This window comes from Epinephelus fuscoguttatus, linkage group LG16 (genome assembly GCF_011397635.1).
Source record: "Epinephelus fuscoguttatus linkage group LG16, E.fuscoguttatus.final_Chr_v1".
NCBI lineage: Eukaryota > Metazoa > Chordata > Actinopteri > Perciformes > Serranidae > Epinephelus > Epinephelus fuscoguttatus.
The window spans coordinates 21,670,025-21,697,585 of record NC_064767.1 but is presented as its reverse complement, the minus strand read 5'-3'; the positions used below and the strand labels follow the sequence as shown (position 1 = coordinate 21,697,585).

The 27,561-nt window shown below is 44.9% G+C and overlaps 1 protein-coding gene across 4 annotated transcripts in view; it reads left to right on the top strand.

Annotated features, from left to right (window-relative positions):
• slit1a (slit homolog 1a (Drosophila)) overlaps positions 1-27,561 on the top strand; it is a 111,004-nt gene that overhangs the window by 60,847 nt on the left and 22,596 nt on the right. For 2 of the 4 annotated variants that reach the window (XM_049601405.1, XM_049601407.1), the window contains exons 6-19: positions 582-653; positions 1,840-1,911; positions 2,726-2,889; positions 8,351-8,498; positions 14,067-14,138; positions 18,599-18,670; positions 18,772-18,843; positions 19,084-19,227; positions 20,652-20,815; positions 21,828-21,851; positions 26,304-26,448; positions 26,542-26,616; positions 26,712-26,855; positions 27,381-27,524. In XM_049601405.1, the coding sequence (XP_049457362.1) occupies positions 582-653; positions 1,840-1,911; positions 2,726-2,889; positions 8,351-8,498; positions 14,067-14,138; positions 18,599-18,670; positions 18,772-18,843; positions 19,084-19,227; positions 20,652-20,815; positions 21,828-21,851; positions 26,304-26,448; positions 26,542-26,616; positions 26,712-26,855; positions 27,381-27,524 (1,512 nt within the window). The remainder of the gene's footprint in view (positions 1-581; positions 654-1,839; positions 1,912-2,725; positions 2,890-8,350; positions 8,499-14,066; positions 14,139-18,598; positions 18,671-18,771; positions 18,844-19,083; positions 19,228-20,651; positions 20,816-21,827; positions 21,852-26,303; positions 26,449-26,541; positions 26,617-26,711; positions 26,856-27,380; positions 27,525-27,561) is intronic. The other 2 variants (XM_049601406.1, XM_049601408.1) reach the window with 1 other exon arrangement.

Sequence of the window (27,561 nt, the reverse complement as noted above, 5' to 3'; positions counted from 1 at the left end):
GGTAACTCCAATAAATCAGCAATAAGTCAGTGAAGAGTGAATCAAGATTATCCAGAGCAAAGTGAAAGCTGCAGTCAGTGAACAGCAGACGAGTGCGCTCCGGCTCCGTTCAGTATGATTCCAGCATGTTAACATATTTCTATTCCTTCATGTGGCTGAGTTAATGGCCCTCGGTATGAGTAAAACATTATGTGCATATTGGTGTGTGTGTGTGTGTGTGTGTGTGTGTTCAGTGGATTGACTCTGATTGAGTCGACTAACTACCTCACACACACAAGCAGCTCCCCAAAGATGGCTTGTAGCAACTGTGATTTACATCTTCGCCAGATTACACACACGCACGGTTGTGCACAGACGCACAGATTTATGAGCTTGCAGATAAACAATCAGCAAAGCCCCCCTTTGCGTCTCTTCTTTGGAGGTTACATGAGCTGAGATGACTAAACCAGTATCGATTTACCATAGTCCATCAGTGTACTGCTTACTGTATCGATGATTACAACTACCCCACGGGGAGACAGAAAGATTGTGTATGTGTCCTGTGTAACAAAGCCTCGCTGTCTCTCCTGTGTGCTCTGCAGCCAGCTGGATAAAAACCACATCGGCTGCGTCGAGGATGGAGCCTTCAGAGCACTGAGAGGCTTGGAAGTGCTGTAAGTATCTGAAGTGATGCTATTCATTGAGCCCCACCTTATATCATTCCATCAAAGCACTTAGTTAAATGAAGACATTGTTTTGCTGTGCTCATAATCATAACTAAAATATACACATAGCGCAGACCTTTAATTAGTACGGCCTCAGTTATTATGCCAAAATACCCCCAGTGGGCCTCAGGAGGGGGCCTATATCATACAGACCAAGCTCCATTAACTCATTGTTCCACACAGTTGACAGCAACCCTCCCCTCCATCACATTAACACCCCACCCACTCCTCCACCTCCATTTACACCCCATCCAGCCCTGGGCGGGCCATCTGACAAGGGACTTCCAGCCATCTCGATCAAAAATCCCATTCAAAGTGAGCATTCCTCCCTGGGCGCAGCAGTGACCATGTTGTGCAGTTTTTTAAACATTCAATTAATCATCCCTTGTCAAAAATCATAATCACATGCCTCCGTTAGAGCTCTCCACCTGAAACAATGTAGACTAACAGTGCCGGTCGGGGGGACAAAGGCACTTTGACAGCCTTGTTATTTTTGTGGTGAAAGACTGTGTTGTGCAAGTGTGTTTGTGGGTTTTTTAGGGGGTGGGGAGACAAAAAAAAAGCCATTAACTGCTTTCATGGCACGGATGGATTGCAGATGTAGTGATAGGTTTGTCATAATGGTGTAAGAGGGGATGGGGAGGCTGTTTTGGTGAGGTCTGTGTGTATAGGTTTTATGGGGGAGGAGGACAGGTTGTGTTAAAAGGGGGAGCAGCTTGAAATATGGTAGAGGGTTATTAGGCTGATTGAAATGACCTGATTGTCTCACTGCAGCTGATGCCCAGGGTTCGACAGTGTGTGTGTGCGTATGTGTGCGTGCGTGTGTGTGTGTATTCTGTGTATCTCAAACTTCAAGTTGGGGTGCTCGTGATCATGCTTTGCGCATGCATGTGTGTATATTTGCATGCACGACTGTATGTGTGCGTGGGAGGTGCGAGGGCTTCCCATCTGCGTGGAATAAGGTGTTATATTCCCAGTGGGTCGCCACAAAGAGAGAGAAGAGAGGGGAGGGTTTGATTTAAAAACATGGAACGGAAGAGGACGGCCACAACAAAACTCTTATTGAAGTATAAATATAAAAATTTCTCCCCCCTGCACTGCAGATGTGACTTTGTTCGCTCTTTTATTTCCACAGAACGCTGAACAACAACAACATCAGCAGCATTCCCGTCTCCAGCTTCAACCACATGCCCAAGCTACGAACCTTGTAAGTCACACCTTTCCCACTACAATGCTCTCTACCTCCCTGTAGGTGAAATAAAACTATATTTAACACGCATGCAGGCACAGCAGAGAAAGTGTTCAGCACTCTCTGTCCCGTACGATCTCAATGGGTGTAGATGGGCTCTGTCATTCCAGGCAGTGTTGGGGGGCAGCCATAACCACAGAGCACCACAGAGGGGTCTGTAGCAATGCCAGGGGCCATTATCCCCTCCATCTAAACACACACACACACAACAACAACTAGCCCAAATAAACGAAAATAGCCCCAGAAGCCCATTGTGTATTGTGCATTGTATGTGATTACTAAATCTGAAATTATGTACAAATTAAAACAATTATGCCTGCTGAAATGCTCGGAGCCGTGACTCCACTGCTCTTGTGGTGGCTTTTTGGGCTTCACTCCCAGTGGGGTTATATTAAATAGCTTTTTCTGTTTGTGTGTGCACTATGTGTCTGTGTGCGCATGGGTTTGCAAGTTAGCGTACGTGCTCCAGAGGTCCACCGCACCACAGCGAGAGTTATTCTGGACAGGCACCGCATTCCAGGAATGCCGTGTTTGGAGCATTGGGTTTAGAAAAGTCCTCTTTAGTGTTCCTCCTTTTTTGAATGTGCCATTTACAATCATCCATGTAGCGTATCATTTAGTGTGTTTCGCCGCAGGGACTGGATGTGATGAGTTCTCGGAAAGAATAGACACTTTTTATGCTATTTGTGTCCTTAGCTGGTGGTATTTTAGATAGCAGAGAGAGGCAGAGAGGATCTGTTTAATGCATTCAATTGTGTCTCTCTTTTAACAGCCGTCTCCACTCCAACAATCTGAACTGTGACTGTCACCTGGCGTGGCTGGCACAGTGGCTCAGACAGAGGCCTACGATCGGGCTGTTTACCCAGTGTACTGGCCCCGCTGAGCTCAGAGGGCTCAATGTGGCAGAGGTACAGAAACACGAATTCAGCTGCTCAGGTAAGACTCTTTAGAAACTTGAAGGCCCAGACACACCAAACTGACACAAAGAACTAGTGGCGACGAAGGCAGACTGCTGTGTCTCTGCCAGAAAATTACACCTGAACATAGGGCTGGGTGATACAGACAGTAATTCATATCTTGGTATGTACAGGCTGACTGGCCATACACGATATTTATCTCGGTATTTTCTACGAAATGGGCCACATGTTTTCAGCTGCAAGTCAAAGCCACATTTGAGATGCCACAAGCATTTTTATAAAAACAGACTGTGATTAAAATAAAATGCAAAGACAGGGATTTTTCTCCCTGTTTGAAAATATGCAGCTGCACAACATGTACATAAAAAAAGTATATAAAATAAATAGCAGGGCTGTAAGGTTTGCATCACAGGAAACAAAACTATAACATGAGTCTAAAAGTATCAAGGAGGCCTAAAGTCACTGTAGTTTGGAACATTAAAAATCTTTGTGGGGGGAGTTAAAAAGTTGTTTTCCATATGTTGGCCTTTCAAATGAATCTAGTACTGGAAAATGATTTAAATGGTTTTATTTATGCACATAGCATCACCAGGGAGGCAGAGGGAGGGATGGAGCGAGACACTTTGTCCGCTTTATGTACGTGTTGTATATGACACGTCCGTTGTCGCTGCATTTTTTAAACAGATATGTCGCCTGCATCCAGGTGCTTTCTCAGTGTCACACAATAGACTACAACTACAACGAAGAACAGCGACGTGCTATGATCCACCTCACACACAAACTAGCAGCACAGCGCTGTACTGCATGTGTGCTGCTATGGCAAGTCATTCTTCTTATAGACTGATTTAGCGTAGCACGTGCAACGTATAGACCGATATCGCACTGTAGACTAATTAACAGACAGATTAAACAGAGTAGCAGCTCTGTGTCTCTCTGAGTGTTAATGGAGAACTTGTGCGTGAGTGTGTGTGTGGGGCGGAGCTGTGCGGAGAGTGTGAGAGAGGAGAGACGCGCACTGATACACGTTATGTAACCCAACTTGACCCTGTATCGATACAAACAGTGTTGTCTAAATTAATATCTTGCTTGAAAATATATTGATCATATCGTACATAGTCATTATATCGCCCAGTCCTACCTGAACACACTGCAAAGACTACAGCCAACTAGCACATATGTTCTGTGCCTGTGTGAGAGGAAATAACTCTCCATACCAGCAGGCTGTAGTCTGTAATCGTCATTCAGTAATGCTGGTTAACACATCAACAACACAATTCAATGTTGAAAGAATAAATTATATTACCATACGCTGGTGAACAATAAGGACAAGACACAAAAACTAGGGCGACGGTCAGACATTGACCAACAGTCGATGGTCAGCTTGGTGTGTCGGAGCCCTTTGAAGAGAGATACCACATGAAAATTCATTCATATTGTGTATTGTTTATTTAGTCATTTGCATGTTCAGTGAAAAGAGAGCGCTAGTTTTACAGCATCTCAAAAAGGGATGAAAGGGCCAGTCTGTTCATGGGTACTTTGATCATATTATTCATGCCAAAACATCCCTGTCCTACCTGGTAGATTTTCTCCTCCCTCCACTCCGGCTGTGTTTTTGTGTCAGTGTGTTCACCTGGCAGCCACCTGACAGCTCCTCTGCCCCCGGGCAACCTCACGGCTCTCCTCTGGCCCTTTCATGTGTCTCCAGCTTTCAGGAGCTGGCGAGGAAATGCCATGACATATATATATATAAAACACACAGCTGGAGCAAAGGCTGCACCCACTGACTGTAGTAGCCCTCGCTCCTCAGTTGTCATTATTCGTTGCCTCTCCCCTCCTGGCACAGGGATTATTTGGCTTTTAACTCTTCTGCTGTGTGTGTGGGAGAGTGAGAGCATGTGCGATGTGTGATGGGGGTTATCATATCAGGACAATGGAAAAACAGCATGAGAACCTCCACTCCCTACAAGGCCATCTCACTCTCAACACCAGCTGCGAGGGGTGTTTGTGTCTACGTTTGTCCCCCTCTCTCTCCCTCTCTCCATGGGTTGTGATTTTTACGCAGCCATACGGCGTGACAGCACAGATCATTAACTATTCATCGCCCAGGGAAAGAGACTCAAAGCGTGGGAGTGTAACGATTCCAGATAGGAAAGGGGAGCAGTGGGTGTCAGGGAAACTTTGGGGTCTGGTAGGATGCAGATTCAGAAAGTTGAGGTTTTGCATGATGGGAAGTTGCAGCTCGTGCAGCATGCTGATGTTAGCGTCCATCATGTGAGAGTGTGTTGTTTTCATTGGACAAAGCTTCAGCAGATTGATTGGTTCTCCGTGAGTCTTAATGGTCACAGAGTTTTGGGCAAGATAAACAGGATGAAAACAAAATCTACTGTGTGTTTCTAAATACACACAAACATGTGTGCTCACACAAACACACACACGCGCGCACACGCGCGCGCACACACACACACACACACACAGTTTCTTCTTGAGTGGATGAGTGACCAGGAGTTGAACTCCCAGTGAAGGACTCATTAGGGGCTGGCTTGCTGGCACACACATACACACACACATATATGTATTTCCGATGTTCCCTGCGTGTTTGTGCGTGTTTGTGCTGTGACCAGGCCAGGCCACCTGCGGGGGATTTGGGGCGGGGTGGCGCTGTGTTGGAAGAGAGGAAGAGGGAAAAGAGGAGTTGTTGTGAGAGGCAGAGGAGAAGGAAAATGGGGTACAGCGTGTTAGTAGCTGTTGCAAATTATGATGAAACTCTGCAGCGCTCTCGGCATCATGACTCACCGACTATCAGTCCCAGTATTCGTCTGGAAAGCGACACGATATTGTAAATTTTTTTGTCAGTAATGAGCAGCGAAACACATTTACTGCTTCACTTCGAGGAATAATATCATATTTTTCCAGGCAGTTGTTTCTCATCAATTTGAATAACATATTTAAGTAGAACAATCCAAAACCTATATTGAGGGCTCGTTATTTCCAACTCTTTAAAGCAGTGAATTTTTATCTATGCTTAATGATTTTAAAAAAACAGCCAAAAGCAGGTTTAAAAAAATACTAAATCTGTATGAAAATTGGATTTTAAAAATAACATTTGCAGAGCAAACACTTTTACTTCTATTTTTCAGTTACTTAGAGAGGCTCTGATGCATGATCAGCACCTCATTTGTGTTTTCCCTCCATTTTTCCTTCACTTTCTAAAAGCTGAGGCAGTTTTCTCACTTTTCTCACCACAAAGTGATGGTGAACAGCAAAAAAAACATTTTTTCTTACAGTGAGAACACTTAAAACCTGGGTGAGAATCACTGTTTGAGAAAATCAGTAAAAAACGGTGGGCCAAATATCACTGCCAGTCCATTTTCCTCCTAATTACTCATAATCCTCTGACTCTCTTTAGTTTGTGTGAGCAGCCTCTGCTGTGAGTTTATCGAGCAAAACATTTACATGTGAACCTCCTTGATCATTTACAGGAGAGGTAAGTAAAAGTTAGCAGCTGCCTGTGCCAATTTAAGGTTATATGACATAAAATTAATGACTATTGCGCTAAATTACTGCACCCGGGGAATAATAAATGAAGCAAAAATATTGTGTTTGAAAGGAGCAATGAGTAATGAATTGCTGGAGGGGTGGAATAAAATACAACTCCTGTAGTGGGAAACAGGGAAGAAATGAGTGTATAAAGAGGGAGAATGGGGAGAGAAGTGGTGAACCCGACAGTTGCGCTGAAAGGGAATTTGAAGAAGGAGACAAATGGGAAGAAGCCAGTGGTAACATTTTTGAAATGATGAGAGAAATGAGGTGGAGTGAGGTTAAATGTAAAGACTCGCGAGCAAATGGACAGGAGGTAATGGGTTGTAGTGACAGTCATTGGCAGAGATATGGGAGTGGAGAGGCTGAAAATGAGGATGCTAAGAGGAGTGAGTGAGAGCAGCTGGAGGAGGGGAGAGTTATAGAAAGGTGGGAGCAAATAAAACGGGGGAAATGGGATGGGAATGGAGTGGTAGGGGCGGTGGATGGGAAAGAGATAATGGGGAAAACAGCTCTAGGAGGAACAGGGGACGAGTGTACGTACATCAAACAGCTTCACCTCAAGTATACCTGTCAGAGAGCTGTCATTGTTAAGGCCGCTCCAGCTGTGCTCTGCACTCTCCCTGATCCCAGGCCTGTCAAATATGCCATGTTAGATCAGAAGGGAGTTCTTCTCTGCCCTACACCTGATCCCAGATCTGTCAAAGCTCTGCCATCCCGTATCACTGGGCCTTAGATCACGTGGGGTTGAGCAACCGAGCGAGTGTTGATTCATGGTCTTGATGCTATGTGTTTTGTTTACCTGATTCCCACATCTGTCAAAGCATCTCGTCCCTTCAGGTAATTTATTATGATTGGCCGGATACATGAAGTCTGACCTTAAACATTTTTTATTGGCTAATGGTCCAAGAGCTAGAGCCTTCGCAGAGAGGCATGTTTGGCAACGATCTTTCTTTCTGTTTTAGGGAGTGGAGTTTTGAGCTCTGTGCTTTCTCTGTCACAGACTCTCACCATCACTCACTCTGTCTTCCTCTCCCTGACTCTATCCCCACTTCACTCTCGCTCGCCAACATTTTCCACACAAGCTGAGCGATAGATAGGAAGGTAATCAAATATTCATGGTTTGAAACTCGGATTAGTAATGCTGTGTAAATGAGGCCATTTAAAAGTCTGTTTTATTCATTTTATCTGGGTTAGGCTTACATACACACACCACACATGCCAAACGCGCCGGTGCAAGCGCCCGCTCTTCACCATATCGTTGACAGTGCCGCAGCTATTTGAACAGGTATCTAGAGACAGCGTGATGGGTTGTGTGCTCTGTATGCAAATTGAAAAGTTGAAGTGTTTTAGAACAAATGGAAGTGAAGAGGTGGGGGGTTGTAAAGCTGAATGTGCAGAATGGCATCAATTCCACCCAGAGAACGCAGACTCAGGAGGAAAATTTGCGGAGAGATCAATGGATGTTATTGGGAGGCCTTCAATCGCTGCTCCGACTCTATTATTCATGCCTTTCTTCTCCTCTCAATATACCGTGGCACTCCTTTGATAGATAACCTAGTTTCTTGCCCATTGATTCTCAAGGATGTTCGGCTTTACAATAAAGTCAAGAGTAGGATGTTTCATTTCTTTTTCTCAATGTCAAAACATCCCTGGGAATGTGTGTTCATTTGCAATTCACTTTATAAAACACAAAGGGTTGATGACATGAACAGCAGTGGAAGAGTTAGAGCTCCACAAGAGTGCGGGAGCAGCTCCATGTCAGCGCACAAATCCTCCGGCAAACAATCTCACCCTGTAATCCCGCTGAGAGTCGTGCTGCGCTCAGTGAAACCAACCAAATCCACCTGTGCTCACACACCTGTAGGAGCTGCATGTTCCTCTCCTATCATTATATTTTTCTCACATGCAGTTTATTTTCTCTCCTCTACTTCTCTCTTCAGGTCACCAGGAGTCTTCCAGCCTTCAGCCGTGCAGTATCGGTGGAGGCTCTTGCCCCGCTATGTGTACCTGCAGTAACAACATCGTGGACTGTAGAGGGAAAGGTCTCACCGCCATCCCAGCCAACCTGCCCGACACCATGGCCGAGATGTAAGCACAATGAACAGTTTCACCCCCACACTCTTAGAAATATAGGTGCTAACTAGAACCATATAGGGTTCTTCAGGTTTCCCCACAGGAGATCCATTTTTGGCTTCTGGGGTAAGGGGGAGTACCAACAGTTGGTCCTGAGCTTTGCCTCCATGATGGCCGTTCCCAGGCATATTTGGGATGTCTCTGGGGCAGTTTGACATCCTGCTGTCTATCGTCGGGCCGTGTAGCTCTGGGTATCCAGCAAGTGCTACCAGCAGATTCTCCTCCATTGTTTACCAACTGTAAACATGTTGTCATTACTATCACAGAAGACCTGCCGCTTCTCAAATCATCCGATTGAACAATGGGGAAAAAAGATAATGAAAAAGACATGATGTGGGGCATTTTTCTGCTTTGAGTTGAAAGCAAAAAAAGAGTTTTTTCAAGGAGGAGTTGAAAAAGCAACATTCGCAGTGTAAAAACCACGAGCAAAAAGCTTCATGCTCTTTCAGAACAATTACAAAAAGGCACCTCCAGCTGCTAAAACACTTTCTGTGTGATTGGGGCCTTGATGTGCAACAAATGGTTAAGTTTCACCTTCACTGCACCTGGTGTTCTGCTGCTCCGTTTGTGCCCAGAGTACACTTTGCGACACAAGACTGTGGTGCAATGAGTAAGAACGGTATATTTTTTACAATGGTGCTCCTAATAATGGTCCAGCTCCAAAAATAAAAAAATCAATATGTGGCGCCAGATGTTGATATCATGGCGGGCCGCCACAAACAAATTAATGTGTGGGAAACCCTGGTAGGGTTGGGAATCTTAACTCAGTCCCAAATCAGAACAGATTAGAAAATGCCAAGTACTGGGTACCTGTAAAAAATAGAATTTCATCAGACCATGTCATAAAATGAAAATATCAACTATACCAAAATGAATGATTATGTGGATACATAAATCTCCATTTAAAAATACCATTTGTAATGTGTAAACATTTTAATATTTTAGGGTGAGGATTTTTTTAGCACCTGTACTGTCAAAAATCTTGGAAGGACTTTCTTGGACTTTCTTCCAAAAGGGTTCTTTGGATTAAAAGGGTTCGTAATGGAGGGGCGGCACGGTGGTGTGGTGCTTAGCACTGTCGCCTCACAGCAAGAGGGTTCCCGGTTTGATCCCGGGTGTGGGAGCCCTTCTGTGTGGAGTTTGCATGTTCTCCCCATGTCAGCGTGGGTTCTCTCCGGGCGCTCCGGCTTCCTCCCACAGATTGGGGATTAGGTTAATTGATAACTCTAAATTGTCCATAGGTGTGAATGTGAGTGTGAATGGTTGTCTGTCTCTATGTGTCAGCCCTGCGATAGTCTGGTGACCTGTCCAGGGTGTACCCTGCCTCTCGCCCAATGTCAGCTGGGATAGGCTCCAGCCCCCCCGCAACCCTCAAGAGGATAAGCAGTTAGAAAATGGATGGATGGGTTCGTAATGGATCCTTAGTTATACAAAGAGTTCTTGAAAGATGCTTTCTCCAAAACAGGATTCTTCAGCAGCAGTTCTGGGTTCTTCTCAGCCCCTCAGGAGGAACCCTTATTTCTAAGAGAACAGTTAAAGAAGTCAACGAAGGCCAATTTAGGTTAAAAAAAAAAGGGGGGGTCCAGATTTGCAGACAAAATCAGATGCAACAGTCTTTCAGCTCAGTGTAGATCAGATTTTGGTCAGATTTCATACAGCAGATGACCGTCAGATCTGTTGTATTTAGGAAGTTTAGATTGTTCAGTACAGTGAAACCTGAGCAGCAGACCTACAGCAAAGAGATGCAGGAACATCCACAGCTGCATTGTTCTTTGAAGCATGGCACAGCAGGGCACTTGTTTGAGTGTATGCATTAAAGATGTGTTTCCATATGTATCTGTGTATGTTCATGCAGGGGTTTAACAAGGCTGAGAGGATTTAAGCATGCATGTTTTATGTACATATGCTGCTCTGGCTTGCTTTTCTCACCATGCATCACCTGGCAGGGAGACATTCATCCATTTGCTGTACATTGAGACACATGCAGATTTAGAGCAGACTTAAGACTGAAGCTGCATGCTCTTATCGGCTCAGATGGCTGTGAAGCATGCGAGCGCTTTGCTAACATCCCTCCCTCGGTTTATCAGTGCTCTAACATCTGTCTGAGCATTAACTGTTTACGGCCCACATGCTATCAGCCTACCGTAATTCCCGGGAATGCTCGGCTAGACTTTTCAAGGTAGTGCTTTTACTCACTTTATCAGGGGTTTAATGCCCTCGGCAGAAGTCTGCATGAAATGGTACTGCGACGGCGTGATTTATGCACGGTGAAGGAGGATGAAGAGAGAAATCCAGCGGTCGCGTTGCATGTTCTTCCAAGGAGCATGTGTGTAGTTAGGAGGACACAGCAAGTTTCTAGGTCTCCTGCTCCCCATGGGGTCTGTTTATAAATACCCAGTTATATGGAAGTCACAGATCCCATGTTCCCCAACAACCCTGACCCATTTCTAGTGCAGTCGGTGGTGTGCTCAATTCCCTATTTTGGACACACAGTCCACACTTCTGTGTGTGTTCTTGTCTATATGAATGACCACCCAAGAAATTAAGAGATCCTCACACATCCTGCGTATTGACTTTTGAAATGTAAATAATTAAGCTTCACCCTTGCCTCTCAGTTTTTGCCATGTTTTGTGGTTTATAGACCTCTTCGGCATGCCCTGTAGCTGTAATGTTCCACAACTGGAGTTTCTCATAGAGCCTGGTGTGATCTATGAGCCCAATAACCAGCGAGCAGCAGTAACGGGAGAGCGGGGAAAGATAGCTCTACCATGCACAGGTTTTATAGACGGTAGATTCTCTCTGCACAGCAGATGAGTAAAGACATTTTTAAAGTCTCCCTGCCCTTCACATCTAATTGGTGCTTAACCACGTCCCACTAATAAAGTCTACTATGTTCTGATTCATCGTTTACAAGACCAGGGTGAAGAACTGGCTTATATCATGTGCATTCCTCCTGTCCTGCCCATCAGAGCCTTACCTTTCAGGTTATATTCCCACAACGCTCTTTCCTTCACTTTTTCTCCTCCTCTCTTGATTTTTTTTTTTTCCTCCTCCGCATTTCTCTCTGTCTTTCCCGGCTTGCCAGAGCACCACAGGCGGGTTCGAGGAGGCAGATCCGCGCTGAAGGAATAAAAGAAGGATGGGGGGCAGGGGACTCCGCTCAGTAATTTGGTGCAGCAGGTTTGATCTGTGCTTGAAGTTCATTATAAAATCAGTTTCAATTACAGCAAGGCGGGCTGCTGGGTATCAAGGCCAGCCTAATGCCTTGTTAATGAGGCACTCGGAAACTCACATACACACACAAACACACACATGCTGCTCTCATTATGTACAAATCGGAGAACTGCAACCTCCCTGCCCTGCTCTCCCCTAATGAATGCCAGTGTTGTGTTTATGGCTGTGGGGATGTGAGCTGGTTTCTGTACTCCTCTCTTGTGAGACCAGGCCCAGTTAGCCTAAACACTACCACAACAGATTATTATGCACCATAGTCTCTGTCTGCAGTGACTGAACTCTGCCATAAAAATTCTCCCCCCACCGCCTTTCATCCGCTGCTGCAGTCCTGCCATCCATTTCTGACTCACGCACGCACTGGGTGAATACCCAAAGGCGTAATGTGTTTCCCCTTAATGAAAACCATGCTCAGACCCTAATGAAAAGGATGAGGACCATTGATTGGGCTGACACAAACACCAGCTCACACACAGACAGACACACATACAAATGTTCTGCCTGACAAATTGGATGGGAACCATTGATTGTCCGCCCGAAGGCGACTCCGAGAGATTGTTTCTTTCTTCTCTGCCGATTGGACAAAGCAGCTTCTTTGTTGATTGGAGGGATTAAGTCGCTTGCACATATCGATCTGCAAGTGGCGACAGCGTGGAGGCTAAAAAGTTGTCAGACAGCATTGTGTGCCCTTGTCTGGCTCGGAGGGTTTTGTTACATGCTGACACACACCGGAGTGCCACAGCATGTAGGCGCTGAGACACATGCAAACAGCATGTAGAGTGCCAGACTGGTTTGGACCAGTCAGACAGACTGGTTGATGAGAGAAGGCGCTAAAGCCACTTGGCCCAGCACTCTGCCGCATGGTGAGGGCAGAGGAACCACAGCGCTGTCACTCCGCTGTAAATCCACGGACACATTGGGACAGGCAGACAAAAACAGACAGAGAGAGCATGCTCACCGCAGGAATCTGTGGTCTGGAATCACTGCTATCCTAAGAATGTCAATTACGCTCTTATATCGCTCCATAAATGTAGGCCACTCTTTTGAAGGGTAAAGATCCCTGATTGAAAGATTTGGAAACTCAAAACTGTTAAGTGGCTGTGGTGAAAGTCTAACAAAACATTTACCCCCTGTGAATAGACATAAACATAGCGACGCAGGAGGCCTAAGAGGGGTGTAATAAATCTGACATGTCTCTGAAAGAATAATTAAATCATGTGGAATTGATCCCGAGCCAAGAAATCACACACTTAAGAGAGTCATGGTTAAATCTATCAACAACATTCTGTTTGCCAAGCAGTTTTGCAGATTTTGACATATTTCTCATTTCTCCTGCGGTGACAAATCGCATTATAATAATCTTTAGATTCCATCGTAGCCACTGGACTACCACACCTCGCGCAGGCCCATGCCTCCTGTTCTGCAGCCAGTTCCTCCGCATGGTAGGACAAACAGACAGGCCCACAGCTGGCTCCCTCTGGGCCCTGCTAAGCCTTGTTAAGGACAGTTTTAAAAGCTGTGAAGTGACCTGCAGATAAACAACCCTCTGCCAGATACACCAGGGAATTGGTCTGGGACTGAGCTGGGTCCTAAGTAGCAGCCGGCACAGAAACACACAGACATGCATGCCCACACTAATGGGGTTTTGTGATGTCTGGTTCCCCGGGACCATCTGAGACTGATTAGAGTTTGTAACTGTTCCTTTCGAAATGACCAAGTTTGTGTTTGTGTTTATTTCATTCTTTGTCAGTTGTTTTATAAAGATCAGATTTTGTCAGACTGTGCCTCGGCAGCTCTTAGGCTCACAGGGAAAAGTAAACTAAAAGAAGTCATATTTCACCACGCTGCGGAGGTTTCAGCTGACACTTTGCAGACACCCAGAGGATGAAGACAAATTTCACAAGAACAAGTGAGATCATTATTGATTTCAGGATCTCATATGAGAACACAAGTGCTGGAGACTGTAAATGTTGTACCAAGAAGAAATATTACTTTTAGTCGAAGGCCTTAACACCCTCACACAAACCGAGACGGAGCCTTTTCCCCTCCAGTCCTTTTCCACAGCACTTTAGCATTCAGACTGTTTATTGGTTCTGAGGATGTTATGACTCCAACATGCCTGGACCTATTACAGCTGGGAAATAGATCTCCGCTAATATAATCAGGCCAATCACCAAGGGTCAGAGGTAATGGGAGGATTACTCAACAATGTAACCATGGAGAAATCTATTGTTTGCTTAACTGATGATATCTCCTCTTTTCTCCTCTCCTCTTTTCACCTCTTTTCTCTAGACGTCTGGAGCAGAATGGGATTAAGTCTGTTCCTCCCGGAGCCTTCTCTCCCTACAAGAAGCTGCGTAGGATGTAAGTACAGCAGAACACTCACCTCAAGGCTAAATAATACAGATGAGAACAAGAAGTTGAGGGCTGGAAAAAGAAGCGACAAATGCCAGTCTTCTCATTCCACTGCTAAGGAGCATGAAGTATTTATTTTGTCTGCGCCTAAAGAACATATTCGTGTTCTCAGACTTGGGGTGGCATGGAAAGCAAGCACTCAGATGCTACATGAGCATAATAACAGCTCTCATCTTTCATTGCTGTGTGCTGGTATTCCCCTGGCTAGTGTTGTGTCCAGTCTGAGTGTGTGTGTGTGTGTGTGTGTGTGTGTGTGTGTGTGTGTGTGTGTGTGTGTGTGTGTGTGTGTGTGTTGTGCCTGCGTGGGCAAACTGTAAACTGCGGCTGGGATGATGATGAGGGGACGGAGAGTGAGCTGGAATGAGGGCTGAGGCTTCGCTCTCTCTGGGAGCGAACAGTGACAGGATGGCAGCTGAGACTGTCCGGTCACGCAGCCAGCACACACCAGTCGGCCAAACCCATAACTCCAACACCACCAGGCCTGACCGACATAGCAGCAGGGAGACGGAGGAAGTGGAAGGTCAGGGAGTTTCTCTGCCCTTCTTAAAGGATTCCTCGCCGTTTTATCATCCAACTCCAGGGACTGTTTAAAGTTCGAATGAGGTTAATACAGAGCAGCTGAGCCGAAGCATCTGTTGTGTCATTGCAGCCCCAAATCTCAAGCTAATTAATAATTACTTGCATGAAAATATACATATTTCATCACAATAAGTTGATAATAATTGTGAACAGTGAGGACTTTCCTCGGTCAGGTTTCTCTGTTAGAAGGAAACCCTCAAACTAAATTAAGTGTTAGAGTAAGTTTTATTGTTACAAAAAAAGGGTCATTACTTTTTATTGAGTTTGGTACAAACTTTTGTGGTTTTTCATTGCATATATAGAAACCAGATTCGATGGCAGTTTGACAGATTCAACAAATCCAAATATTAACAAGCTGTCCTTGGAGCTAAGTGGAGCAACTGATGTCTTATTGTAGCTTCCCGGACGCTGCACAAAACTAAATACAAAAATTCTTTTCTTTTTGTCACTATGTGAACAAAACACTTGTACTGTGGCATGCAAAAGTTGGGCAAAATTTTGTTTACTGTGCCTAGTTAAGTAATTACAAGATGAACTGATCTTCAAAAGGCACAAAATTAAAGATGGCACATTTCTTCAATATTATAAGCAAGGAGGAAAGGAGGAAAGGAAAAGGGCTTGAAGCAAAAGTTTGGGCACCCTGTATGGTCAGTGCTTAGTAGCGCCCCCCTTGGCAAGTACCACAACATCTAAACCCTTTTTATAACCAGCTAAGAGTCTTTCTGTTCGTGTTCATGTTTGGGAGATTTTCACCCTGTCTTCCTGCAAAAGGCTTCTAGCTCTGTGAGATTCTTCAGCCAGGTTTAGGTCGAGGGAGTGTGAAGGCCATGGCAGAACCTTCAGCTTGCACCTCTTGAGGTAGCCCATTGTGAATTTCGAGGTGTGTTTGGGATCATGGTCCTGTTGTAGAAGCCATCCTCTCCTCACCCTCAGCTTTCTTACAGATGGTTTTGATGTTTGCTTCAGGAATTTGCTGGAATTTAACTGAATCTATTAATCCATCTCTCTACCTGTGAAATGTTCCCTGTGCCACTGGCTGCAACACAAGCCCAACGCATGATTGATCCATCCCCATCTTTGACAGCTGGGCAGGTGTTATATTTATGAAATTCTGCACCCTTTTTTTTCTCCAAACATACCTCTGCTCATTGCATCCAAAAGTTCTATTTTAACTTTTTGATTTGTTTCCAAAAAGCATCATCTTGTTTAGATGTTCCTTTGCAAACTTCTGACTCTGAGGAAAGGTTTTCTTCTGATGACTCTTCCATAAAGGTCACAGTAGAACAGTGCACCACCACTAGAGATTCTGATAAATCTTCCTGCAGATTTTACAGTCAAACAGCGGTTTTGATTTAGCCAGCCTACTAGCAGCTCTCTCAGAAAGTTTTCTTGGTCTTCCAGACCTAAACTTGACCCCCACAGTTCCTGTTAGCTGCCATTTCTTAATTACATTACGAACTGAGGAAACAGCTACCTGAAAACACTTTGCTATCTTCTAACAGTCTTCTCCTGCTTTGTGGGCATCAGTTATTTTAGTTTTGAGTGCTAGGCAGCTGTTTAGAGGAGCCCATGGCTGCTGATTGTTGGGACAAGGTTTCAGGAGTGAGAGTATTTATAAAGCTTTGAAATTTGCATCGCCTGGCCTTTCAGCACGATGATTGTGAGCAAGCCATGGTCCTAACAAGCTAATTCAGGTCTGACATCATGGTAACAGTTGTCTTAGAGCTCAGATGTCTTTGGGTGCCCGAACTTTTGCACGCCACTGTGTCATATTGACTCAACCAGGTTTGGTTTCACATCAAAGTAAATAAAACTCTAATTAAAATATAAATCTAATCTTAACCCATGAGCCAAAGTTTATCTGTCTTTTGGCAATGTAGTTGTTCTTCGATAAAAGCAGAGTTTTGTAAGTGCTATTGTTACAAACATCAGATCATCATTTATCCTTGTGCATATTGAACAATACACAATGATACAAGTAAGACACAATGTGCTCAGCTCAAGATCAGACTGGATATTGCATCTTAGAAAAAAGTAAACACTACGACAGCACATTGCCACACAGATGTTTCAACCCAGACACCCATTGTGTCGGTCGTGGTCACCTATAATTAACCCCACCTGTGTATATTGTTTGTGAAATCACCAGAATACAGGCAGAAGAAGGGTGGCTTGCCCAAAACGTCTGTGTGGCAGCATTAAAAAGTCAAATTGGAGTGCTTTTCCATTCACTTTTTGAATTTGACGCAGAAGTTATATTCTTCATGGATACTTTGATTTCCAAACTAGATTAAACTTAAATAAACTGTATGGGAAAATTTTAATAAGCTGTCTTTTTGTAGTGATAATCAATCAAGCAATATAAAACACACAAGTAAGGTGTTTTGGGAAGGTTTGCAACATCATTATGAATAAAAAATGTAACCCTTTTTGTGGCTGTCGTACATCATATACTGTACAAACCTGATTTAATGGCAGTGAGGATGTGTCACTCTCTTCCATCTGGTCCTCTACACAGACATGACCGGCTACTGTTGCTACTGCTGCTGATCCTGCATTTAGTAACAACAATGCATGGCCGCATGTCTGTGTTGACCCTCAGTGTCACTGTTGATTCAGCTGGCTGTGTGCCCTGCCTGGCCCAGCCTGTCCAGCACCCTCAGTGCACACTGTGCGTCGACAGCATCGATACATCATGATGAATATGTTCGCTCTCCTGGGTCTGGCTCTGCAGATGTTCACGTGTAGGTTTTATATATATATAGTGGCAGGTTATGTACGGGAAATGGTGAAATATTTGATTGTAAGGCAACATTAGGTGAGATAAGGTTATATATAGGCTTTTGGGTATGTGTGTGTGTGTATTTGTTTATTTGTGGAGGTATGTGTGCAATGCCTCTCCTGTCCCTGCACGTCCTTCTCTCCCAGTAACTGCTCACCACACACATTCTCTTTCACCTTGTCCCAGTTTGGATGACCTACACATGAACCGCTCCTTAAGACGGGGATGCAGTAACAGCACTCAAACACCGACACATACACAAACACACCAGTGTCTGAGTTTACAGACACACACCAGTGCAGATGTTGGCTACTTCGCCGCGTTTTCATTTCCAGGAAACCTCAGTCCTTTGCAAGAAGACAAATGGGTACTTATTTAACTGTTACCCCCAAATGAGAAAATATCCCTCTTCTTCACCACATGATGATTTTCCTTCAAAGGTATCCAGTCGACTGGAGTTCAGTCCACATACTCCATTAACTCTCTCTCTCCATCTGTCTTTCTCTCTTTCTGTCCCACTGTTCCTCATTTATCGTTGCATTTACACACACACACACACACAGACACATAAACACATAGACACACAGGCTTAGTGGTTATCCTGTGGGGAGAGGCCTGTGGATCCTATTAACAACAGCTATGTTCAGAGGCAGTCTACTGTATTTCGCTTTGGATTTCAGCCCCGCACCCCATTTTTACTCACACACACTCACCATGATACAACACAGGGCTGCTTGATAGGCCACAAATAACACAAGTAAATGTTTTGATTGGCTACGAGACTCCAGCCCGCTCCATTTCAACAAATCCCTTGAAGGGACGCACCATCAAATGTGGGAGAGAGAGCTGGAACTCGTCTTCATCCAGCTCACACTACATTTGCTTCCTCCTCGCTTGCCAGCGACGAGGAGGGCCCCTTACATCCACCCCACCTTCCTGTGAGAGTGACACCCAGGTGCCAGTGGGGTCAAACCTCCCACAGGAAAAGGACTTTGCCCCAAAACTTTAATTTCCGTGACTAATTCTCTGTCCTTCTTCTTCAACGCAGAGACCTGAGCAACAACCAGATCTCAGAGATAGCTCCTGATGCCTTCCAGGGCCTGCGCTCCCTTAACTCCCTGTAAGTGGCCCCGAGCCGAGTTTGTGCGTGCGTATATGCATAAATATCCACCCTGTTGTCATTTCCCGTGTCTTAAGCAAGTGTGTGTTGTGATTTCCCAGCGTGCTGTATGGAAATAAGATCACCGACCTGCCCAAGGGAGTGTTTGACGGCCTCTACGCCCTGCAACTGCTGTAAGCAGAACACACACGCACTCTGCTGATACACTGCAGACGTACACTGAATACCAGGCATCCTTTACTCCCACTCAGTAAAAGAGTCATAACCTTCAAATAAACTTTGTACCTGTGCATAGTTTTCTAGATGGAATGCATAATGAATGAATACATAAAGAAACTCTGACAGGCTGCTTCCCTCCCTCTTTTCCTCCTTCTCTACTTCTTTGTTTCCCTTTTCTTCCCCCTTCTCCTCAGGTTGCTGAATGCCAATAAGATTCACTGCGTTCGTGCCAACGCCTTCCAGGACCTGCAGAATCTCTCGCTGCTATCGCTCTACGACAACAAGATCCAAACCCTCGCCAAGGGCACCTTCACTTCGCTACGAGCTATACAGACCCTGTGAGTCAAACGCGCACGAATAAACACGCTGCCGCACACGCTCTGACACATACTGAGTCGTCACCATAAAACATGAGCCAACACAGGAGTTGTTTACTCGCAGGTCTGTGTAATAACACAGGAATGGAATCATGAGGTGGAGAGGGGAGTAAATCTATCATCTCCACAAACACGCGGACACACACAGCTTCTGCGGCCAGATTCGAGATCAAAAGCAGAACACACCACACCCACTCCTTCCACCACCGTTACCCAGACAGCACCAATTCGCTCTAAATGAATGTCTCCCTTTTTTTTCCTGTTCCGATAAACAAGGCAACCACATGCTGTTATCGATACGGACCCCACACCGTGGCGTCTGCCATGTCTGAAACACACGGCGTGACATTGTTATCCATATATGCAAATACGAGGCATTCAAGACACCTGTTGAAGATGATGGATAGCTCACTACACACACACACACACACACACACACACACACACACACACACACACACACACACAGAGGGCACTGGGTTGAAGGGTCTCAGTCTAAAACAAGCTTCTTGTTTTGCCTGCATTCTGAAGAAGAGGTAAAAATACATGTGCATAATGTGGATGGCACCACACACTCTTTAAACTGAAGTGATGTTTTTGAGATGTTGATTCAATTTCATGGTCATTTTGGATGCCGCTTTCTACTGAATTGTGTTGCATCATACTGAGAGATGTTTCTAATCTATTGTCAACTCAATTTATAGACCAAATATTGGAAACATCTCTCTGTATAACACGATATAAATCACCAGCAGCACAAACTGCTGACTCCAAAATGATCATTAAGTTAACTCAGTGCAGCACAGTATATCAAATGCCTGCAGAAATCACATAAAGTAATCAAACTGATGTTATTACTTATCATTTTATTATATTATGTGATGCATTATATGTGACCAAACTCTTAAAGGAGCAGTGTGTAGGATTTAGTGGCATCTGATGATGAGGACTGCAGATTGCAACCAGCTGAACCTTCCCCCATGTGCTGAGCGTGAATCCCTGGTTGCAGACCCTTCAGTTACCTCATATTTAATTTATTAGTAGTATTGACCTTTTCATTTAACTCTTGGCAACAAAGCAAAGAAGTGCATTCATTAAAATGTCAGTCTCTTTTTTTTTTAACTTGATAAGATTATATAATTTCGATATAACTTAATGTTAGCAAACAATGATTTAAAGGCATTTTCTCATGTTTCAGTGGTTGCAGGTGGACGTCTGCAGTAAATCGTCGCGCTGATGTCTAAATATATAGCCTTTAATGTTTCCTTCTTTGCCTTTATCCCATCAGTTTTAATGTTTCCCCCTCTCATTCTTTCTTCCCTTTCTTCTTACGTCTGCCTCTCTTACCTTCTCCTGTTTTCCAACCCTCCCACTCTGTTCTCCAGTCACCTGGCCCAGAACCCCTTTATTTGTGACTGTAACCTGAAGTGGCTGGCAGACTACCTGCGCTCCAACCCCATCGAGACCAGCGGTGCCCGCTGTGCCAGCCCTCGCCGACTCGCAAACAAACGTATTGGACAAATCAAGAGCAAGAAATTCCGCTGCTCCGGTAGGCCGCTGGCTCTGTGTCGCTGTCTCCAAATCTCTCTGGGGCTCTCTCTATCCCTCAGACAGGCTTTGTTGTTTTTATTCCACTTGTCTCTCACTGCTCTGCTCTTACCGTCTCTCTTTCTCTCCGCTGGGAGTGGCTATTATCTCTGCATTGTTCCCTCTACCTCATACCACATTTAATGAGCGATCATTCCTGGCAAAAGGTTTTATTCGGCCTATCATTTGCTGTGCCAGTGCTACTCAATCAATATCTCCCCAGATGAACTTGGGGCCAAGGAGAGAGGGATCGTTCGCTGTTTCTCCATTTCCCCTCCATAATACCACATTGTGAGTCTGGTTTCACATTCAAACCGCAGCAGACTGAGATCACCAGTCCAGGCTGGTATAAGGGCTAGAGTTTCTGTACGTGCCCACCATTCCTCTGCCCTCTGCCAATCTCAGCCTCCATCTCCCCTTGCCCACTCATCGCTCTCCCTGCCTGCCAGGCTCAGGTTTCCTTCACATCCCCTCACTCCTCTGTACTGCACTAGCTGGGCCTCACCATCCCCACTCCCTCCACTCTCTGCCCACTATTGTGTTTATGCACTGTGCTACGCTGTCTGGCACTCTGCACTGCTGAGGTTTCACACTTCTTTATAGCCTCATTTGTTTGGCTAGACCTGCTGAAGAAGGGAGTCCATGTGTTTTTCCTCTTTCTTTTCTCTTTCTTTTTTCCTTTTTTTTGTCTTTTTCCTTCTCTCTTTCTTTCACACTGTCTCCCTCTTTCCCTCATGTCACTCTTCCTTAGCAACAGCCAAATATTTACCACCTTTTAACATCGTTACTAGTTCACATTGTCATGCACAGAGACAGTCCTCGGCTTCTCTGTTTAAATGTCATATACCTTTTTTATTCACGTGTTGTCATATATAAACTCTATATATGACTGTTCTGAAGCATAGCGACACCACAGCTATGCAGGCCAGACTGCTCTCACTGACATCAATCCCTCTTTCTTTTCCCCATCACAGCCAAAGAGCAGTACTTCATCCCAGGTGAGTGCTTGTAAACGTTCACACCTATCATTGTCTCCCTCTTTTCTTTAATTATCCACCCGCAGCCATGTAGCGGCATCATTTTTTCCATTACTTACTGTTCATTTAAGCACCTCTCCCCCACAGGTTAAAGGATCTTTTCGGTTTATTACAACTTGGGTCTAATTTTTGTAGTTTTGCCATCATTCCTCTTGGTAATAACAGCATTTTATACAGCAAGTTAATCGCTGAGAGCAGGGAACATGGCGTGTTACTAAAAATAAGTCAGACGGGGAAAGAAAGGTCACAGGTTAGCCAAACTTATGTGGAAAAAAACAGAATTATTCCCCAAACTGCCTCTTGTTTAATTTTTATTCACAGTTTACAAACCAACCACCTAGTTTAAATTCGATCTTTATGTGCAAACAATTTTCCTGCGCAATGAGGGATTAACATTGTGAACATTTGTGCTCACGTTTAGTTTAACCTCCTTAAAGTCCAGATTAAATGCTTTTTTAACCCTTTAAGATCACATTGCTGGACATTTTATGCACCTAATTGATAATATGCAAAAACATCAATTATTTTATATTCTTATGTCAAAATCCAATCATGTTCTCGTCCTGTAAAACAGTATGACGTGTGCTAGTACGAACCAATTTCAACAAATATCTTGACATCAACCCATCAATCAGTCTGCAATTTTTAGCCACACAGAGCTAGCCAGCAAGCTAACAACAGCATGCTACACCAGTGTGCCTTTGTTTCCCCACATTGCTGTGGTTACGGGCTGCGGGCTGAAATTTATTCACTTGAGGAAAGTGGTTTCTGTGACAGCTCCGTATTATGCTCAAGGCATTTTACACTGGACTGCCTCAACAACTTACATGGAGCATATGATGGGCTTTGTCCATCTCTCCCTGATGGATAATGCTATTCAATTGGTGTAACAATGTTGGAGCCTCACTGTTATGACACGCCCACTTTTCAATGATCAAACCTAAGTTTTAATTTCCAAAATAGTGTAGTGGTCCATCCATCCATCCATTTTCATCCACTTATCTGGACTGTCGCGGGGGCAGCAGGCCAAGCAAAGAACCCCAGACATCCCTCTCCCCAGCAACACTTTCCAGCTCCTCCTGGGGGACCCCAAGGCGTTCCCAGGCCAGATGAGATTTGTAATCCCTCCAGTGTGTTCTGGGTCTACCCTAGGGCCTCCTACCAGTGGGACATGCCCGGAACACCTGTAAGTGGAGGCGCCCAGGAGGCCCGAATCATCTCAACTTGCCCCTTTCAATGCGAAGGAGCAGCGGCTCTACTCCAAGCTCCTTCCGGATATCCGAGCTCATTACCTTATCTCTAAGGCTCCAGCCACCCCACGGAGGAAACTCATTTCAGCCGCCTGTATCCACAATCTCATTCTTTCGGTCACTACCCAGAGCTCATGTCTATAGGTGAGGGTTGGGATGTAGATGAACCAGTAAATCAAAAGCTTCGCCTTCAGGCTCAGCTCCCTCTTCACCACGATGGTCTGGCACAGCATCTGCATCACTGCAGAAGCTGCAGTGGTGGTCTGAGGTCTAATTCATTCATTAATTTGTGGTACGTGGACCTGGTCTTGTATAGTGCCTTTCTAGTCTTCAGACTCCTCAAAGTGCTTTAACACAACACGTAACTTTCACACACTGGCGGCCGAAGCTACCATACAAGCTGCTACTCAGCTTAAACATTCACACACACTCACACACCGATTTAGGGTTCAATATCTTGCCTAAGGATACTTCAGCATGTGGTCTGGAGGAGCCGGGAATCAAAACACCCATTCTTCCAATTAGTGGACTACCCACTGTCCTCTGAGCCACAGTCGCCCCATCATCTAACTCATTCATCTCTCCCTCGTTCTCCTCCTGATCTATCAGTGAGGTAGGTGTGTGCCGAGCTGCTGGGTGGCTCCAATCCAACAGTCTGCTGTAACTCCACTAAACTCTAAACCCGCCCAATTTTTAGCGGTCCAATCAATGGTGAATAATTGGGTTTAAATCCCTTGTAACTGTATGCTGCTCAAATGTTCTGGTTCACTGGGAAATACGTCACAGTACAGATGCTAAAGACACTCAAACTTCCGTTTCACTTGGATTGAATGGGCAAAACTACAAAACACCTGAGTTGTAAATGAACTAGAATCATCCTTTAATGTGGATGATGGTGGGATGAACAGAGGAAATGATCTGCACTGATTTTTTTTAAGCATTTAAGGGTAAAATTAGTTGAGATTTGCTTACTGGTGGTAGTGGCACTTCAGGTATGTATACATATGACAGCAGCTAATTGGACCTGTGAGTGACTGGACCTATGTGCGCATTTTAATGGGATAGACGTGTGAAAGCGTCTGTTTCTCCTCAGCTCTGTTTTCCTAACGGTCTCAGCAGATAGAGTCAAAAGGAAGTGGCTCTTTGCTTTGGCATGAGCACAGACAGTCACTCACCAAGAGGGGCAGAAAAGGAGGGAGGGGGAGAAGGACAGAGGGGAAGGAAAGTGTGTCCTTTCTATCAGTAAAAGCTAAAGAAAATAAAGCCCACCAGAGGACCCAGATTCCTATCAGCGGATGTTTCCGGACCTCTTAACAAGAGCACTTCCAAGAAAATAACTAGGAGGAGCAGTGATGTGTGTCGAACTCTGTCCATGTGTGCGTGTGTTTGTGGTGCGGATGCATGTGTGATTCAGTGTCTACGGCTGTGTGCGTGCGTGTGTGTAAATTAATGTGTCTTTGTGTGCTAAGCTGAGATAAAGCCCTGCACTGGCTTAGAGAACAAATGGGAGTACTATGTAAGCAGAAGGAAGATCAAAGCCAAATGTGATTAATGAGAATTTCACCCTCCCTGAATGATAACAATAAAAGCCTCCACGATAACACACGCACGCACGCACTCAACACACACAATCACAGACAGCACGGGAATCCCATAATACATTGATAATGAGGAACCAAGCTGCGGGGAATTATGAGAACTTCTACAACTCCAGCGATGAGTCACTTTGCGCCTCAGCGAGGGAAAAACCTCATCCCTCTTCTCTTGCGTTTTCTCCAGTTTCGTTTAAATCTGCTGACAGTAAAAGTGTCGCCACCACGCATTCGCAATGATGACGATGACTCAGGCTCACCAATCTCCCCCGGCTCCTCTACATCCTTAAGATCAAAGCGCCGAGCTGTACTTTCATTGCTTCCTCTGTAGCAGGAAATGCCTTTTCCTGTTGTCTGGCCAAGAGAGGGAAAGTTCCTTAATGACCTGCATTACTGCGTCTATCTGCGCCCTCCACTGAGCCACACTGAGAAGTGACACACCATCAGAAAAAGCCTTAGGAAGTCGATTCTGTGTATGCAACTCACTCTTTTGCCGTCCAACCATAGTCTAATAAAGTCAACGATGAGGGTTTGGGGTTAGGTTATGGTTTCAAATACGGCTCCATTTATTTGGACAGATTTTTGATACTCAGCTCTAAGATTTTGTCCTGGTTGTTTGAGGTTTTCCTTCTCATGATTGTGGTCTGGGTGCTCCACGCTGTCCCACTGACGTCACCTCCATACTTCAGGCGAAGAGGTGCACCGATGTGAGAGAAGGGAACGGGACACAAAACGATATCCTAACAGAAAACGCTGGGCTGTTCCCTCTAAATGGAACATATGCACACACATAAGCTCTACACGCACATATACACAGACACAGAGACACACACACACACACACACTGTTCTAAGTGGCTCCCAGTGCTGCTCCATTATTGAGCAGCCATGATGTAACTGGCAGCACGCTTTTTGGCACGTAACGTCTATTCATAGACAGAGGAGGTGCAGGGAAAAACGTCCCACACTCCCCTCGCTGCCTCATTTTTGCTCTTCCTCTATGAGGACAGACATCTCCCTGCACCTCCACCACTCACCTTTCATTTCTCTCTCGTCTGTCTGCTTCCCTCTCTTCCCTTTCTCTCCTGCATGCATTTATGTCCCTTGTGCCCTCCTTTTTTTCTTTTTTTTTTTTTGTTACCTCCCTCTCCTCCCCTTTGACTCCACCTGTCTGTGCACGCTTCCTGTGCTCTCTCTTGGGTGCTCTGCTTCACTAAAGCTGGCAGTCCAAATCCTCTTTGGCATCCCTATCTCAATCTCCCCCGCTACTGTTCTTTTCACCCCACTGCTCCCGTTCTATCACCTCTTTAAAATAACTCACCGCCACCCTTCCATTGCCTCGCGCTCACCCATTCACCTCTGTCCTATGAATGGTAGGTGTGCTGCAGGATGTTCTTGAGCGTGCCTAAGGTTACAGATTTGTCAGGGAAGCCGCCTTTTACATCACAACAAGACAAAATACTGACACACAGCCGTGGGAGCCTATGCGTGATTCAGAGCATCATGGGAAAGTGTGCTGGTATAGAAAGGAGGCTGACGTGATTTTGTGTGTATGCATTTTATCCCACTCAGGTACAGAGGACACCCGTCTGAACAATGCCTGTAACAGTGATCCAGTGTGTCCACCTAAATGCCGCTGTGAGTCTAACGTGGTGGACTGCTCCAACCTGAAGCTCACCAAGATCCCTGAGCACATCCCTGCATCCACCACTGAACTGTAAGCAAGCAGGGAAATTGCACACTGCTAAAAAGAATACGAGATGGAGTTAGCAGAGAATACTTAAATTTGTCTTTCAATTTTTCTCCACAGCCGCCTTAACAACAATGAGATCACCGCTCTGGAGGCAACGGGAGTTTTTAAGAGCCTTTCCCAGCTGAAGAAAATGTGAGTCAAAAGTGAAAATGAGTCAAACTTTTATTTCACTTTTTATCTTCACCATTAACAGTCATTCCCTAAATAGCAGTGTTTTTTCCCCACAGTAACCTTAGCAACAACAAGATCACAGAGATCGAAGATGGGACATTTGAAGGCGCATCGTCCGTCAATGAGCTTCACCTCACGGCCAATCAGATTGACTCGGTGCGAAGTGGGATGTTCCGTGGCCTTGAGGGGCTGCGAATGCTGTGAGTGAAGCACAAACCAGGGCGTCTGCAGATCCTTAAGAAGCTTTAGAAATGTCTTAAATTTAGTTTCATAAATATGAGGTCTTTAAAGTCTTAAATTTGAATTTGTGAGGTCTTAATCGCCACAAACATTTGATCTCATTTAATGCATTCATCCTGATTTCTTTTTGTCAAAATGAGTCAGACTTTTCTGCGTTAAAGTCCAAATTTTGGATGTTATATATTTGCTTCAAACCTGCACTTATCTGTCGGCAAAATGTAGAAAACCTTCTTCACTCTAGTAACCATATTCCCACAGGATTACATCTACACTTACCTTTATACTTACCTGCAGTGCTTTAATAAGAAACACATGATTTGTCCAAAAGTCTGTCTTAAATTTGGTTTAAAATTATCTCGACATTGTCTTAAAAGCATCAAATTTAACTGTCTGATACCGGTAGACACCCTGCAAACATACGCACACTTTAAATTTGTGTTGATATGTCTACAATTTTTAAGGTGATTTATTTATTTCTTCCTTAGGATGCTGAGGAACAACAAGATCAGCTGCGTCCACAACGACAGTTTCACAGGGTTGCACAACGTCCGTCTGCTGTCGCTCTACGACAACCAGCTGACCACAATCACTCCCGGAGCCTTCGACACTCTGCAGACTCTCTCCACCCTGTGAGGCCCTGGCATACACATGAGCCTGCCTTCAATC